The sequence below is a fragment of the Sus scrofa genome, chromosome 13 (genome assembly GCF_054392235.1).
Source record: "Sus scrofa isolate SSC_HxYL_T2T_F1_AM1 chromosome 13, Sscrofa_HxYL_maternal_Yorkshire_Landrace_v2.0, whole genome shotgun sequence".
Classification (NCBI taxonomy): Eukaryota; Metazoa; Chordata; class Mammalia; order Artiodactyla; family Suidae; genus Sus; species Sus scrofa.
Window position 1 is genome coordinate 40,297,127 of NC_139395.1, and position 14,537 is coordinate 40,311,663.

A 14,537-nucleotide genomic window follows, 5' to 3' on the forward strand; every position below is an offset into this window, starting at 1 on the left:
CCTAAATGAGCTTGGAAGCAGATTCCTCCAGGAGTCTTAAGATGAGGACTCAGCCCAGGAGACATGTGATTTCAGGGGCAAGAGATCCTGGGCATAGAAACCTGTCACATGACGTCACACTTCTGACCTACAAAGTGTGACCTAATCAACAGATGTGGATTTAAACCATGAAAGTGTGTGTTAACTTGCTATACATCGATAAGAAAGCTAAGAGAACATTTAAATTTTCCTGTACTATTAGTTATTATTTAGAATCCAGAGTTAAAGTTTTGATGGTGAGCATCCTTTTCTTGCTCCGGACATGGAAATGCCCTGAATGGAGCAGTATCTAAAGGTCATGATCAAAGGAACCTAGAGTTCTGGGCGATGTGAACAGACCGTAGCAAATAGTGTCCTAATGTCATGCAATGTTGAGAAACCCCGCGCTTTAAAAAGTTAAATGGGTGAGACTCAAAAGCAAAGGAATATTAACCAAACAGAATGTTTCGGAAAAAGCATGTGCCCCATAGCATGTTTTCTGAACAGGATGTAGGCCCGGAATTTAAGAAAGGTGGTCAATATTTAATCTAAAGCTAAGTAAACATTTTCACTTGCATGATTCACAAACTTCAGTTAAAAAAAATTATGAATTTTGGAACTTTCTGGCTCAACCAGACAGTACATTCCACAAAGGCAGCAGCTATGCCCTCTTGGTCATTATTAGAAACATGCTTGTTAAATAATATGGAACCAAGGAGGCTCAGTAAATAAATGGCTGATGAAGAGAGAAAACACTCTCTCCCAAGCTTATTTCATGTGACTCTCACATGCAGATTTTTGCTGGAAATAAGCCGATCTGCTTACCACCCACTACTCTGCCTCTTCCACACTGTGGCTTACTCCATTCTTGCCTGAGGTGCCCACTGCTTTTCTATCCAATCATATGCAGGCTTCAAAGTCTAACTCAAACACCATCTCTCTGTAAGTAGTATTATATAATCCTCCACATACAAAAGGTGCTAAACAAATTATTGTACCTAGAGCTCATCTCTTCAAAGAGCGAAGCATGTACAGTGAGAAGAGTAACAGTTCTTTACATGTAATACAGCAAACTGTTCACCCACACTATCCATTATAGTTGATGGTTAATTTTACACGGCAATGTGACTAGGTCACAGGCCACAAGTGTTTGACAGACAGGTCAAACATTATTCTGGGTGTGTCAGTGACAGTGTTTCTGGATGAGATTAAATTTGAGTCAGTAAACTGAGTAAAGCAGATGAGCCTCCCTAATCAAATGATGACCAAAAGAGAGCAAAAGGGCTGAGTAAGAGGGAGTCCTCCTGCCCCACCTCCTTGAGCTGGGACATTGGTCTTTTGCTGCTTTTAGACTTGAGTGGAAACATGGGCTCTTCCTGGGTCTTCCGGCCTCTCAGCTTTGAGACTGGTATTTCCACTATCAGCTCTCCTGGTTCTCAGGCCTTCCAACTCAAATTAGCAGTACATTCTCTTCTGGGTCCCAGCTTGCAGCCTGCAGATCTTAGGACTTCTCAGCCTCCATAATCTCATAAGCAATTCCTTCTAATAAAGGAATCCTATCCTATTGGTTCTGTCTAAGAACCATAACTAATATTTATTTTAACAGATATTTATTCTTACAACTGAGTTTTCATTCATATCACACAACAGTTCTGAGAAGCACCTGAACACAGGTATTACATGGTATTTAGTGAGAGTGAATTACTGTCCTCTGTGAAAATTTTGCCAGAGCTATTAAAAAAGTCCTGCACTTTTTCCCTAGGATTATTGCCTAGGAGCCATTGAACCATCAAGTCGAAAGAGCCTCTTTGAAAAGAAAGCCACATAGATACAGGCAGAGTAGAGATGGTGAGAAAGACACACACACAGTACTGTAAACATAATTCAAATCCCGGAGTCCAGCTGTATTTGACATCAGCACAAGTTTGACTTCTCAGCTATGTGAGCAAATGATTATGTTCCAAGTTACTCTGGGTTAAGTGTTATTGTTCACAAATAAAATTGTCTTGACTAATACCTCCAGGGTGAAAACTGGAGGGGCCATGAAAAGACAGTCACCTTGGCTTTATCCAAAGTATTGCTTAAGGCCAAAGAAGGACTAAAACTTAAAAAAAAAAGTGTTCTCTTGCGGCTTATCTTAAGAATGGATATATGCATATGTGTACCTGATTCACTTTGCTGTACATCTGAAACTAAAATAACCATCTAAGTCAACTACACTCCAATAAAATCAAAAAAACAAAATAAAATAAAAAATAAAACAAAAAGAAAAAAAAGGCTCCCTGAGCTGACACAGAAGGGTTGTCACACACTGGCTACATGCTTCATAAAACATACCTTCCTAAGCCAAAAGGGAGTGGTCAAACACTTCAGAATGTAATTAGATCTGGTTTCTACATTGCAGGGGAAAAAAAAAAAAAAACTATTTTTTTAATGAGAGCAGATCTTGAGAAGTTCAACAAACAGTGGGGTGGAACTACCATCCTTTAAAACTTGAACTGACTCAGAGGGCAACCCAGGCCCTGGCAGCAGCATCAGGCATGCGCATTAAGGCCTACACACCACCCAAGGGGGTTAATTTTGTAAAAATGTGTTTAATAGTGTGATGTGGTAGACACTTTTTTTAAACTTCAATTTATTTTGTTTGATTTGTCTGATAAAATTCACCATGTTGCCTGAATTATAAGGTGCCTTTGAGAGATTTAACATATTTTCACTGGGTGCTCTCAGCTGTCACCCTACTGTGTATGTTTGCCATGTGAGCAATGGAGTAAAAGGAAAAAAATAACCCTTTCTGTTAATTAATACTCATTTCCGGAGTTCCCGTCGTGGTGCAGTGGTTAACGAACCCGACTAGGAACCTTGAGGTTGCGGGTTCGGTCCCTGCCCTTGCTCAGTGGGTTAATGATCCGGTGTTGCCGTGAGCTGTGGTGTAGGCTGCAGACGCAGCTCGGATCCCGCGTTGCTGTGGCTCTGGTGTAGGCCAGTGGCTACAGCTCCGATTCGACCCCTAGCCTGGGAACCTCCATATGCCGCGGGAGCGGCCCAAAGAAATAGCAAAAAGACAAAATTAATTAATTAATTAATTAAAAAAAAAAACTCATTTCCTGTTCCACCACCATCCCTCCACAACAAATATTCTGTTTGTAACTAAACTTAATTTCCACTCCAAAGGTTTGGCGAGGGTGGGAAGGAAGATTTCTTTCCATCTCTATTATTTCTGAGTGGGTCCAGGAAAAGTCCCAATTCCATGTTCCAGTAGTGTTGTCATGCTGACCATGAATAATAAACCTTACCCTTTTAGCCACAAATACCTTTAAATCTGTAAAACTTTAGTCATGTGCCTTGAAGAAAATAGGTAAAGCCCTAAAGGGATGTTTCTGAAGACGGATGAGACTCTCCTGGTCCAGTGCAGTGGAGTAGCTATTGTCTCTCTTCCTAGACCGCTTTTACAGGAAGTGCACAAGCATACAAACAAAAACATAAGGACCCTGACAGTGCAAACCCATCACTCGTCCTCATTTGACAGAAGCATCCAGGCACCCTACATGTCTCTGTCTGAATGCAGCGTATGGGACTTACTGGGGAAGTAAGGACTCTCTAATGAGGCCCAGAAGACTGCTGTCAGAATCAACGTTCGCCTCCTTCTTGCCATCGTCAACCTCCTGGTTCACAAGAAGAGATGTGGTTTCTGAGAGCAATCGCAAGCTGAAGAGTCTCCACTCCACTTGAAAGAAAAACAAACACCAAGAACGTGACCACGTGGACACGGAATGAAAACAACGTGTAACTGATGGAATTCCGCTGACGTGGTCACACTTACCATTTTGGCTCTGAACCAAGGAGACCAAGGGTGGCAGGATATAGTCAACCACCTAAAAGAACAGACATGAAAGATTTGGTTCTGATCCCTACAAACACAAAACTGAGAGTAACCACTATCCATTCCTTTTCCAGTGACAGAATCATTAGTCAAAGGCATGGGGGGGGGGAGGCTAAATTTATCCTGGATTGAAAGTCGGCATGACATTTAATAAACCACCAAGTTCGTTTAACTCTGAAAAAGTCCTCAGATCAAAATGATACTATGATCAAAACAGGAATGCAGCAAACCTTCAGAGTTTATGAAAGGGAACTTTAGTATATAATACAAAATCTGGTTGGCATGGGTTGACATTAAAAAGTCAAATTAACATATATAAACTGGTGGTCATTACTCAGATTTAAACTAAACAACAATCAAAATGTTGGAAAAAAAGGAGATATACAATCCTCATCTTTTACCAAATACATCAAAGAGCTATGACAAGTTAATCCAGTTGAGTTTTAGAAATAGATTGAAAAGACGTAAATCCATTAAACGAACTACCCCTATGATTTTCTAGTTATAACAAGGCACAATCAAATACAGTTTAAAACTTACTCCAAAATAACAATTTGTGCACCAAATGAAAATGGAGGATGAAGAAAGGACAATTCACCTCCACAATCTAGTTTTGAGAACTGCTATCTCATTTGGTGAACTATTTTGGTGACAACAGACAAAATTCCTGTTGTTTAAACCTGAATATCTACCTGATCTTAAGATGTGTATTTGTTCTCACAACGCTGATGCGAGGGCAGGAGAAGCTGTCCATAGCCAAACAACACCCTCCTGTTGTACAAACCAATGAAAGGATGCCCTATACAGGTAAAGATCTCCACTCATGGGTAATGGCCCATTAATGGCACCCTGTTCTAGCTGTTGACGTAAGAAGTTTATATGTAACATTACATCTAGATATTTGCACAAGAACCCAGAGAATCAGGGATGTTTGGTTTAATCTCTTCTATTAAGTGACATCACATCACTCAAAACACAGATAGCAAGTTTCACTAAGGAATTGTGGGAACTCTAAACTCCTAGTTAGCAAAAGTAAAAACCATGCAAAGAAAAGAAATATATCCCACTATCAACCCCACCAATATGTTCAACACCCATCTTGAAGGTTTAAGAGAATATGCCCAGGGAGTTCCCATCGTGGCTCAGAGGTAACAAAACTGACTAGTACCCATGAGGATGCAGGTTCGATCCCTGGCCTCACTCAGTGCGTTAAGGTTCTGACATTGCCGTGAGCTGTGGTGTAGGTCACAGACGTGGCTCAGATCCCGTGTTGTTGTGGCTGTGGCCTAGGAGGGCAGCTGTAGCTCCGATTTGACCCCTAGCCTCAGAACTTCCACATGCCGTGCTGTAGCCCTAAAAAGACCAAAAAATAAAAATAAAAAGAGAGCGAGTATATTAAGAGAAGAGTGAGAAGGAAATAAAAATTATCTACGTGTCCAACTACCCTGTGCTTCACTAAGTTTGAAAAATAATTTAATGTGGTCAAAAAAGCAAGACAGCAGATGAATAGACAAAAATCAACAGTATTCCCATATGCCTTAAATAACAACTGGGGAAAGATACCACTTACAACAGCAATAAAATTGTAAGGTATGATATCATGATTTTTACAGGAAAAAAATATATATAAAATATTTACAAGTATGACAGTCACTGGTGGACTTCTAAAAAAGCCTGAAAGATGTCACAACCATGCTCAGGACAAGAAAAAGCTAAATAACCTGCAAATCAACAAGGCTTCTCAGATACATCAAAGTCACAAGGCAAATCAGCTATTCCTCAAAACTGAAGAGACAGGCAAAAACGGAAACCACCACCAGAGCCAGCAACTGGTACAAAAATTTAAAGAGTAATTGACTAATGGTTGGAGCCTGAACTGAAGAGATTAAAAATTGCTGGAGGCCCAGCCTTAGTGCAGCCACTATGCTCCTAAGTTTTATATCCCAAAGCTCCACCCAATTGCCAGGCTGAAAGTCAGAGAAGAATCCAAGAAAAATTAACCATTTTGAAGTATGGTCAGAGTATCCTTTTCTCCTTAACCAAGGCCTGACTGGACTCAAGAGACACTACTTTACCAAAAGCCTAACCTACTGGGGTTTTACCAGAAGCTAAGTGAGCTGGGGGGGGGGGGATATCCAACTCTAGCACCCTCTAAGACTTGCTGGCTCATAAATTGGGGAGTCAGGGTGGGAGTGGCTGAGAAGCACTTGTGAAGGTCCCAGCCCAGGCAAACAGGCTCAGAAAAGGGGTGAGGCCTAATCACAGGGACTATGGGACACTCCCCCCCCCCCCAAACTACAACATCAATAGGATTAAAACTGAGGCAGTACTAAGACACAGGCTTTATTTAAGAAGGACTTATTAGGGAAACTCAAGGACAACAGGAGAGACAAAACACGGATATTACAGGGTATTTTAACCTCTGAAACCTATAGCTACAGTAAACAGTAAACAAAGCCTTGCTCCTAGTCAGATAAACATAAAACTTCATACTAATGGATCATTTATCTCAGTTTATTTTACCTGATACATCATGTTGGAGTAAAATATTTAAACTGTTGAGAGAGAAAGAAACACCAACTTAGAATTCTAAGTGAAATTATCCATCAAGAGTAAAAGGAGAAATAAAGATTTTCTCACACAAATAATAACAAGTGTTTTGCCAGCAGGCCTGCCTTGCAAGAAATGTTCAAAGCTCTTCAGAGAAAAGGAAAACAACATAGGTAAGATACTCAGATCTCTATGTTAGAAAAAAAAATAAATGAAGGTAAGATAAAGCCATTGATGAGAAGCCTCAGAGAGGCCCACTCTCTCGAAATTTACCTGCAATTCCAATATAATACAAAAAAAAAAAAAATTCTAGCAAGGTTTGAGTGAACTCCTCCTACTGAGTCTATAATCTATTTGGAAAGAAGAGGGTCAAGAACAACAGAAAATTTTTTGAAAAACCATGAGGCAGATTTGTTTACCTTCTTAAGCTTCCAAGTTTACCATGATGGGAATAATGTGGTACAAGCTTAGGGCTAGACAAAGAAATGCATAGACAAGACTGGAAAGCCTAGAAAGAGACACATACCAGAACTCAGCTGAGGGCGGGGTGAGGACTACCCATAGCGGGAAAACATACAGACTATTCATTGAAGGGTATAGGTACAATTAGTTACCTATTTAGCAAAAAAAAAAAAAAAAAAAAAAAAAAAAAAAAAAAAAAAAGAAAATCATTATACTAAAAAAAAATTACAGGAGGCTTAGAGATCTAACAGTTAAAAAAAAAAAGGGGCTTTTAAGGGAAAATATGAGAGAATAGCTCTGTGATACTAGAGTAGGAAAGGCACCTAAAAAGTATAAACTCAAAGGAAAATACACATAAATTTGACATTAAAATGAAAAACATTTGTTGCAGAGGAGTCCTCATAAACAAGATGAGAAGAAAAGCCACTGGGTAGCCCAAAGTTCTGCAAGCCCCATACCTGACAAGGGATTAATATGCTGACTACACGCACAGGTGGTTCCCAAGGGGAAAACCCAAATGGCCAACAATCACATCACAGCCCACTCACCTCTGCTAATAAAGAGAGTAAAGAAAGACAGAACAAAACTTAGAGACCAAGTTACACAAATCCAGCCAGAAAATCATGACATACCAAGTACTTATAAGACTGGGGGAAATGGGTACTCAGGTACCATTAAAAAAAAAAAATCAGTAAATCAGTTTTATACTTGGAAGAACAATTTCACAATGCTAATCAGAGCTGAGGATGAACAAATACAACTCAGCAATTCAGCTTCTATGTAACATATTTTTTAAAATATACTGCAAAAATACATAAATAAATAAAACCTTATTGCAGATCTGATTTCAGGAGTAAGAAGAGTGGATAAATCATTACATTTATATTTCATTATATTCAGTGAAAACAATATAGGCAGCATGACACTTTGTATCCTGAAACAAAACCTGTAATCTTAAATATGAACTAAATGTATATTTCTGTATTAAATATGTATTTTACCTACTTTTAAAAGAAGAAATCTATTTAATTATACCATTTAATTTTTTAATTAACACAGTTTTCCTCTGACTGACTCAAGGCAATTATGACAGTATCCCAAGATGATGTAAATATAATCCTTCCAATTGAGAACAATCTTTGAGAAGTAACAGGTGGAGGATGATAATGGAAAAATAAAATGCTTTGTTTTATATGTAAATTAAGACTACAAGAAAATTTAGAAGACTGACTATCCCCCCCCCACTTTTTTTTCTTTTGGTCTTTTCAGAGACACACCCATGGCATAAGGAAGTTCCTAGGCTACAGGTTGCATCAGAGCAGCAGTTGCCAGCCTATGCCACAGCCACAGCAACGCGGGATCTGAGCTGCGTCTGTGAACTACACCACAGCTCACGGCAACACTGGATCCTTAACCCACTGAGCGAGGCTAGGGATCAAATCCGCATTCTCATGGATACTAGTAGGGTTTGTTAACACTGAGCCAAGACAGGAACTCCCTTGACTATTCACTTTTAATGCGTATTTTTGCTGAACAATGACAGTTGATTACTTTATCAAATGAAAGCTACCCATTAAAACACGAACTGAAAAATAAAATGACACTGAAAATGTCTGCATGCTTAGCTAGTCAAACCAGGCAAGGGATATAAAACTGATGAATGATTTCATCAGTTTTATTTCTATTTTATTCAATAACTACATAGATTAAAATAATAAATGGTTTTCAGGAAAAGACAGTTGTTTTAAAAATCATGACAAGAAAATGGAGACCACACATTTCTTGGTAAATGTTTACTTAAAGTTAAATATATAATGATTCCAGAAAAAATAAAAAGAAAATAAAACTTTTAAAATTTTAGCTACTTCAGATGCTAAAAAAACATCTTTAGTTCCTGGAGTAAGGTTTTAAGCAGAAAATATAAAAAATATTTTAAAAAGGAAGTTTAAGAAAATAAAACATTTCAATAAATTTCCATAAAAGTCAGAAGGGTATCTACCTGCAACAAAATGCAGGGGGAAAAAACTGTATAAATGATACATTCCATTTACAAACATTAATTGAAAGTAAACCCACCTAAGTGTGTATACATACCCACAAACACCCACACACACAACGTATGATTCAGATGAGCTCCTGCTATGTAGGTAAGGGAATTTTATCACCACTACTATCAAAACTCAATAGCTACTAAGATCCAGAGGGGAAATTAGTTCATTTATAAATACATATGCAGATAAGAATAAAACAACTAACATTATATAAATTGGGATGTGTAGATGAGCTATAGTTTCTTGGAGGTAGTATGGCGGGCGGGGTGCGGGGCGGGGGGGGGGGGGGAACATTTTGTTTCTGTTGCCACTGCCCTTGAAATAAAGAGCTGCCACAAGTTAGATTTAGAGGCCTCAAGAGGCACACAACGGGAGTTCCCGTCGTGGCACAGTGGTTAATGAATCCGACTAGGAACCATGAGATTGCAGGTTCGGTCCCTGCCCTTGCTCAGTGGGTTAACGATCCGGTGTTGCCGTGAGCTGTGGTGTAGACACGGCTCGGATCCCGAGTTGCTGTGGCTCTGGCGTAGGCCGGTGGCTACAGCTCCGATTCGACCCCTAGCCTGGGAGCCTCCATATGCCGCAGGAGTGGCCGGAAGAAATAGCAAAAAGACAAAAAAAAAGAAAAGAGGCACACAATGACCTAGACTGTCTTTTTTTTTTTTTTTTTTAAGATATTTAGAGTAACTTACTCTGAATTTAATTGGAAAATATTCAGATGCAAATTAAAACAATCGTCTAGATATACAATGTATAAGATTCCAATCAGGGATGAGAAAGGAACTCTAAATTGAGAGCCTCAGCCTCTGGCCCCTCATCCCTGGAGACTGACTCGCTCACTGAAGGGGGCTGACATAAACTAAGAGAGCAGCTCCAACAGTGCTCAAAGTGATCTGGAGGTGCAGGGGCAACAAACAGCAAGAGGCTCCTGCAAACAGGAGTAATGATGATTACCTGGGCCCAGCAGCAGAGAAAATCTGTTTTTAAAAAATATTTTGATAACTACATTTCAGTACAAATGGCTTCCTCTATATAGCCCTATGCATTTAATTTTGCTTTATGCATTTAAAAACATCATTCTGAGGAGTTCTGGTTGTGATGCAGCAGAAACGAATCTGACTAGTATCCATGAGGATGTAGGTTCCATCCCTGGCCCAGCTCAGTGGGTTAAGGATCCAATGTTCCTGTGAGCTGTGGTATATTGGTCTCAGACTCAGCTCAGATCCTGTGTTGCTGTGGCTGTGGTGCAGGCCGGCGGCCACAGCTCCAATTCGACCCCTAGCCTGGGAACCTCCATATGCTGCAGGTGCGGCCCTAAAAAGTAAAAAATAAATAAAAATTTAAAAATAAATAAAAACATCATTCTAGGAATGAGTCCGCAGATCTCAGCAGACTGCCCAAGGTTTCCAACGTACAAAACACAGGAACAAAGCAGCCAGTGCCAAGAACACCACTCTGATGGGCTCACTGGATTCTTGAACCCTTCCAAAGGTGGGCCACCTGTACAGTATCTCTAGCCAATCTATATATATTGGAAATAAGGACAAATTTCACCAATAAAAAAATTATTTCTAACAAAGGGATCATCAAGATAAAGACACCTCGAGTATGAAGTTCTGATCAGAGTCTTTCAAATGCTCACCAATCATCACTGCAGGGGGTATTCCTGAAAGTGTACTTCACATATACACTGACCTCTCCTAGGACAGAGATTAAAACCAACTCACGCAAAGAGACTCAGACATAGAAAACAAACTTATGGTTGCCAAAGGGAAAGGGGGTGGGGGAGGGATAAATTAGGAGTTTGGGATTAGCAGATACACACTACTATATAAAAAGCAGATAAACATTAGGTCCTACTGTATAGCACAGGGAACTATATTCAATATCTTATAATAACCTCTAATAGAAAAGAACCTGAAAAAGTACCTATTATATATATAATATACATGTATATAAACTGAATCACTTTGCTATATACCAGAAACTAACACAACACTGTAAATCAACCATACTTTTAATTAAAAAAAAACTAACTCATGCATATAATTTCACACCTCTACAGTTCAGTATTTTTAAGTAAATTGCTCTTAAGTTATGTATTTTATATATATACATATATATATATAAAATCATTTCACATTCCTCCCTGTCTGAATACACAATTTTGTTCTGCCTAAAACACCCACTCCTCACCCGAGAGCCCATCAGGAGTTGATTCCCTACTTGCCTCCAAGATGTAGTTCAAGAATTGCCTCCTCTAAGGAGTTCCTGTCGTGGCATAGCAGAAACAAATCCAACTAGTATCCATAAGGATGAGGGTTTGATCCCTCCAATTTCACCCCTACCCTGGGAACTTCCCTGTCGCGGGTGTGGCACTAAAAAGAAAAAAAAAAAAAGCACTGCCTCCTCTAAAAATGATCCCCAGACCCTGTTAGACTGAGCAGGGCTCTTGGCAAGCCCCGTGCATACCACCAACACAGCACTCTTCACACTTGGGTCCAATCTTTGCTTCTTATATCGATCCTTTCCTCCCAATCAATATTGAACAAATTCAGGTCAGGACCTACTTCCAGCTCCCTAGTGTGTTCTCAGTGCTTCCTGTAAATAAGTAGTTTGCAAATGGCACAGACTATGAATATATGAGTAAACCAAATACTTTGATGTTTTCTGGGTCCATTTTTATATCATTGCTATAACTCTATCCATGCTAACTTATCCTACTAATACGTAAAGGATGTTTAAAAAAAAGTTTTGAAACTAAAAGATACTTGGGCCACAGAATGCCAGTTTCTCAAAAAGAAAAAAAGAAAACAAAAACTAATTTGATTTTGTATCCTAGCTATCAGCTGACATCACTCCAAACTTGGAATTTTAAGGAAAACCCTCAGCCCTGCATACCATAAGAAATCCAGCATTCTCTCTAAGATTTATAGGAATGTGCAAAGGCTTATTTCCTTTTCATGGTTCATTGCTATCTCTGGAGTTTTGACCTCATGACTCTAGTATTTTATTTGCTTTTCACCGTCACAAAAATTTGGTTTAATTCAAGTTAAATTTCTCAGTATTTGTTAGCTTCCAGTCTTCAGTTTCAAAATTTACAAAAGGATGGGCTTTTCATAAAAAGGATATTATGACTTAGCTTATTTTTCTAAGTTAAAGCAATTAAACTATATTTTAGGCAACTTATGTATATTATTGCTAGAACTTTCTAATACAGAATCACCTTTATTATTCCCTTTACGATTACCATTTTTTTGAAATCACTGTAAATGGGAACAAACTCTCTGCCCAAACCCAATCGCTGGGGTATTCTGAACTGTTCTCTAGGCCACAATGATAATTTCCAAGCACTGAATGATCTAAACTCTGGGAAAAATCTGCATTAAGCATTTGTTCTCAGCAAGAATTAAATACATGTAACCGCTTCCATATAATAAAGTATTGATCAAGTAGCCTTGAATAGTTTGTGCTGATATTTTAAACAGTGTTACGCTCCTCTAGGTGCTGGATCTTCAATTTCATGTATTCCAGTCATGCTCAAGAGGAGGTAATTAGAGGGTTTCCCATGAGTTATAGCATTAAAAACTATTTTTTAGGAAGTCCGTGAGTTACAACGATGTCTTTCTCCTATCATAACACAGGCTGTCTTTTCGATGAATATTATGATAGCATTTCATGATTAGAAAGCAAATTAACTAAATGACTCATTAAATGTAAGTACAGACATTTGGAAATACTGGATCTTAACGAATTATCCACGGGATTACCGTTCATTAGGGAAAAGAATCAACAAGCAACACTCAAGCAACTAATCTCTCAGTGGAAGACTGAGAAATGACTGCTAAGAAAGTGACAGTAACAGGGGAGTTCCCGTCGTGGCGCAGTGGTTAATGAATCCGACTAGGAACCATGAGATTGTGGGTTTGATCCCTGGCCTCGCTCAGTGGGTTAAGGATCTGGCATTGCCGTGAGCTGTGGTGTAGGGCCCAGACGAGGTTCAGATCCCTCGTTGCTGTGGCTCTGGCGTAGGCTAGTGGCTACAGCTCCGATTAGACCCCTAGCTGGGAACCTCCATATGCTGAGGGAAGCGGCCCTAGAAAAGGCAAAAAGACCAAAAAAAAAAAAAAAAAAGAAAGAAGGAAAGTGACTATAACAAACAATTTCTGGCAACAGAGGGTATGGTTATTTGGATTAACTATCTCACTAAAAACTCACAATGAAAAATGCCAGATAAAATATAAACAAAGCCTTTGAAATATTTAAGAGAGGGGAGCTTTCAGGCCAGTTTCTGAATGAAAACCTTACCCAGAGTGTTGAGTGGAACATATAAGCGAGGAACTGATTGTGCCATTGAGGCATTTACCAGTAACACGAACACAAATCCCCAGTGGCAGCCAGTGGGACCAGAGACAGAGAGGTCTGAGTTCAGGGCTGCCCAGCATATGGAGCTTTGTGAGTCGTCTACACTGAGCTGGCCACTGGGGAGGGGGGAATGACTCTCCCTGAGTTAGGAAAACCAGGCCTAGTCTCAACCCATCCACACAGATTCCAGCTCCTGGGAACAACTGAGAAGGCTGCCCTGGGAAGTTATGTTCTCAGACCTACACTGGGTACAAAGGACTATGGTCGAAGGTAGCCCTGACTGGCAGGGCCCTCAAACAAACATGAAGCTTCTCAGAGAAACAACATCCACAAGAGGCTTCAGGGAAGGCCCACAAAGAGATTTCAAGGCCCATGACCAACATGCAGTAACCATTAATAAGGTTTCCAAGAAAACAAGATGAGGTTGGTATGAACAAGATACAACAGACATCATATCACTGTCTTCAGTTACTGAAAATATCAGACATCATGTAAAAATATCTAACAACTGTGAATAAGTAAAGCACAAAATGGGAGATATCTATGAGGAAAAGGAAATTATAAAAAGCAATAGAGCAGAATTTCTTGTGATAATTTCTACACGTGAAAATCCCGATTTAAAATATCGTAACTGTATTTGGCACCAGAATGAACAGAGAAGACAGAAACAAAGCAAATACGAGTATCCAGAACACAACACTAAGAGACAAAAAGATGAAATATACAGAAAGACAGTAAGAAGTATAGGAAATAAGTGAGAAAGTGTAATAGCCATAGGATCGGAGTTACTAAAGGAGACTGAGCAGAGAGAAGATAAACAGAGATGAGGGGTAAGAATTGCGCACAGTTGAGAAAAAGGCCAATCCACAGATTCGAGAGGCACATAAAACCTAAGCAGAATCTACAAAAGAAGTTCATGTTTAGCTGCAACACAGTGACCCTATAGAAAATCAAAAACCCTCCCCCTCCCCAGCAAAAAAAAAGGTCTTAAAAGGAAACAAGGAACAAAGAGACAGACTATCCTTACAGGAAAAACCAACTATCAGCTAACCCCTCAGTAGCAACTAATAAGATAATGAAATAATACCTTTGTACTAAATAGCAACAAAATTAACTGCTAATCTAGAATTTAATATTAAGGAAAAAAATTTCCCTCAAGAAATAATGACTTTTGGGGATTAACAAATACACACACTACATATAAAATA

At 39.2% G+C, this 14,537-nt stretch overlaps 1 protein-coding gene across 28 annotated transcripts in view; it reads right to left on the reverse strand.

Annotated features, from left to right (window-relative positions):
• ULK4 (unc-51 like kinase 4) overlaps nt 1-14,537 on the reverse strand; it is a 540,161-nt gene that overhangs the window by 351,361 nt on the left and 174,263 nt on the right. For all 28 annotated transcript variants that reach the window (XR_014822784.1, XR_014822772.1, XR_014822770.1 and 25 more), the window contains 2 exons: nt 3,842-3,893; nt 3,601-3,745 (listed from right to left, as the gene is read on the reverse strand). Coding sequence is in view for 15 of the 28 variants with exons in the window: in XM_084987830.1 (XP_084843956.1) it covers nt 3,601-3,745; nt 3,842-3,893 (197 nt within the window). In the remaining 13 variants the exon portion in view is untranslated. The remainder of the gene's footprint in view (nt 1-3,600; nt 3,746-3,841; nt 3,894-14,537) is intronic.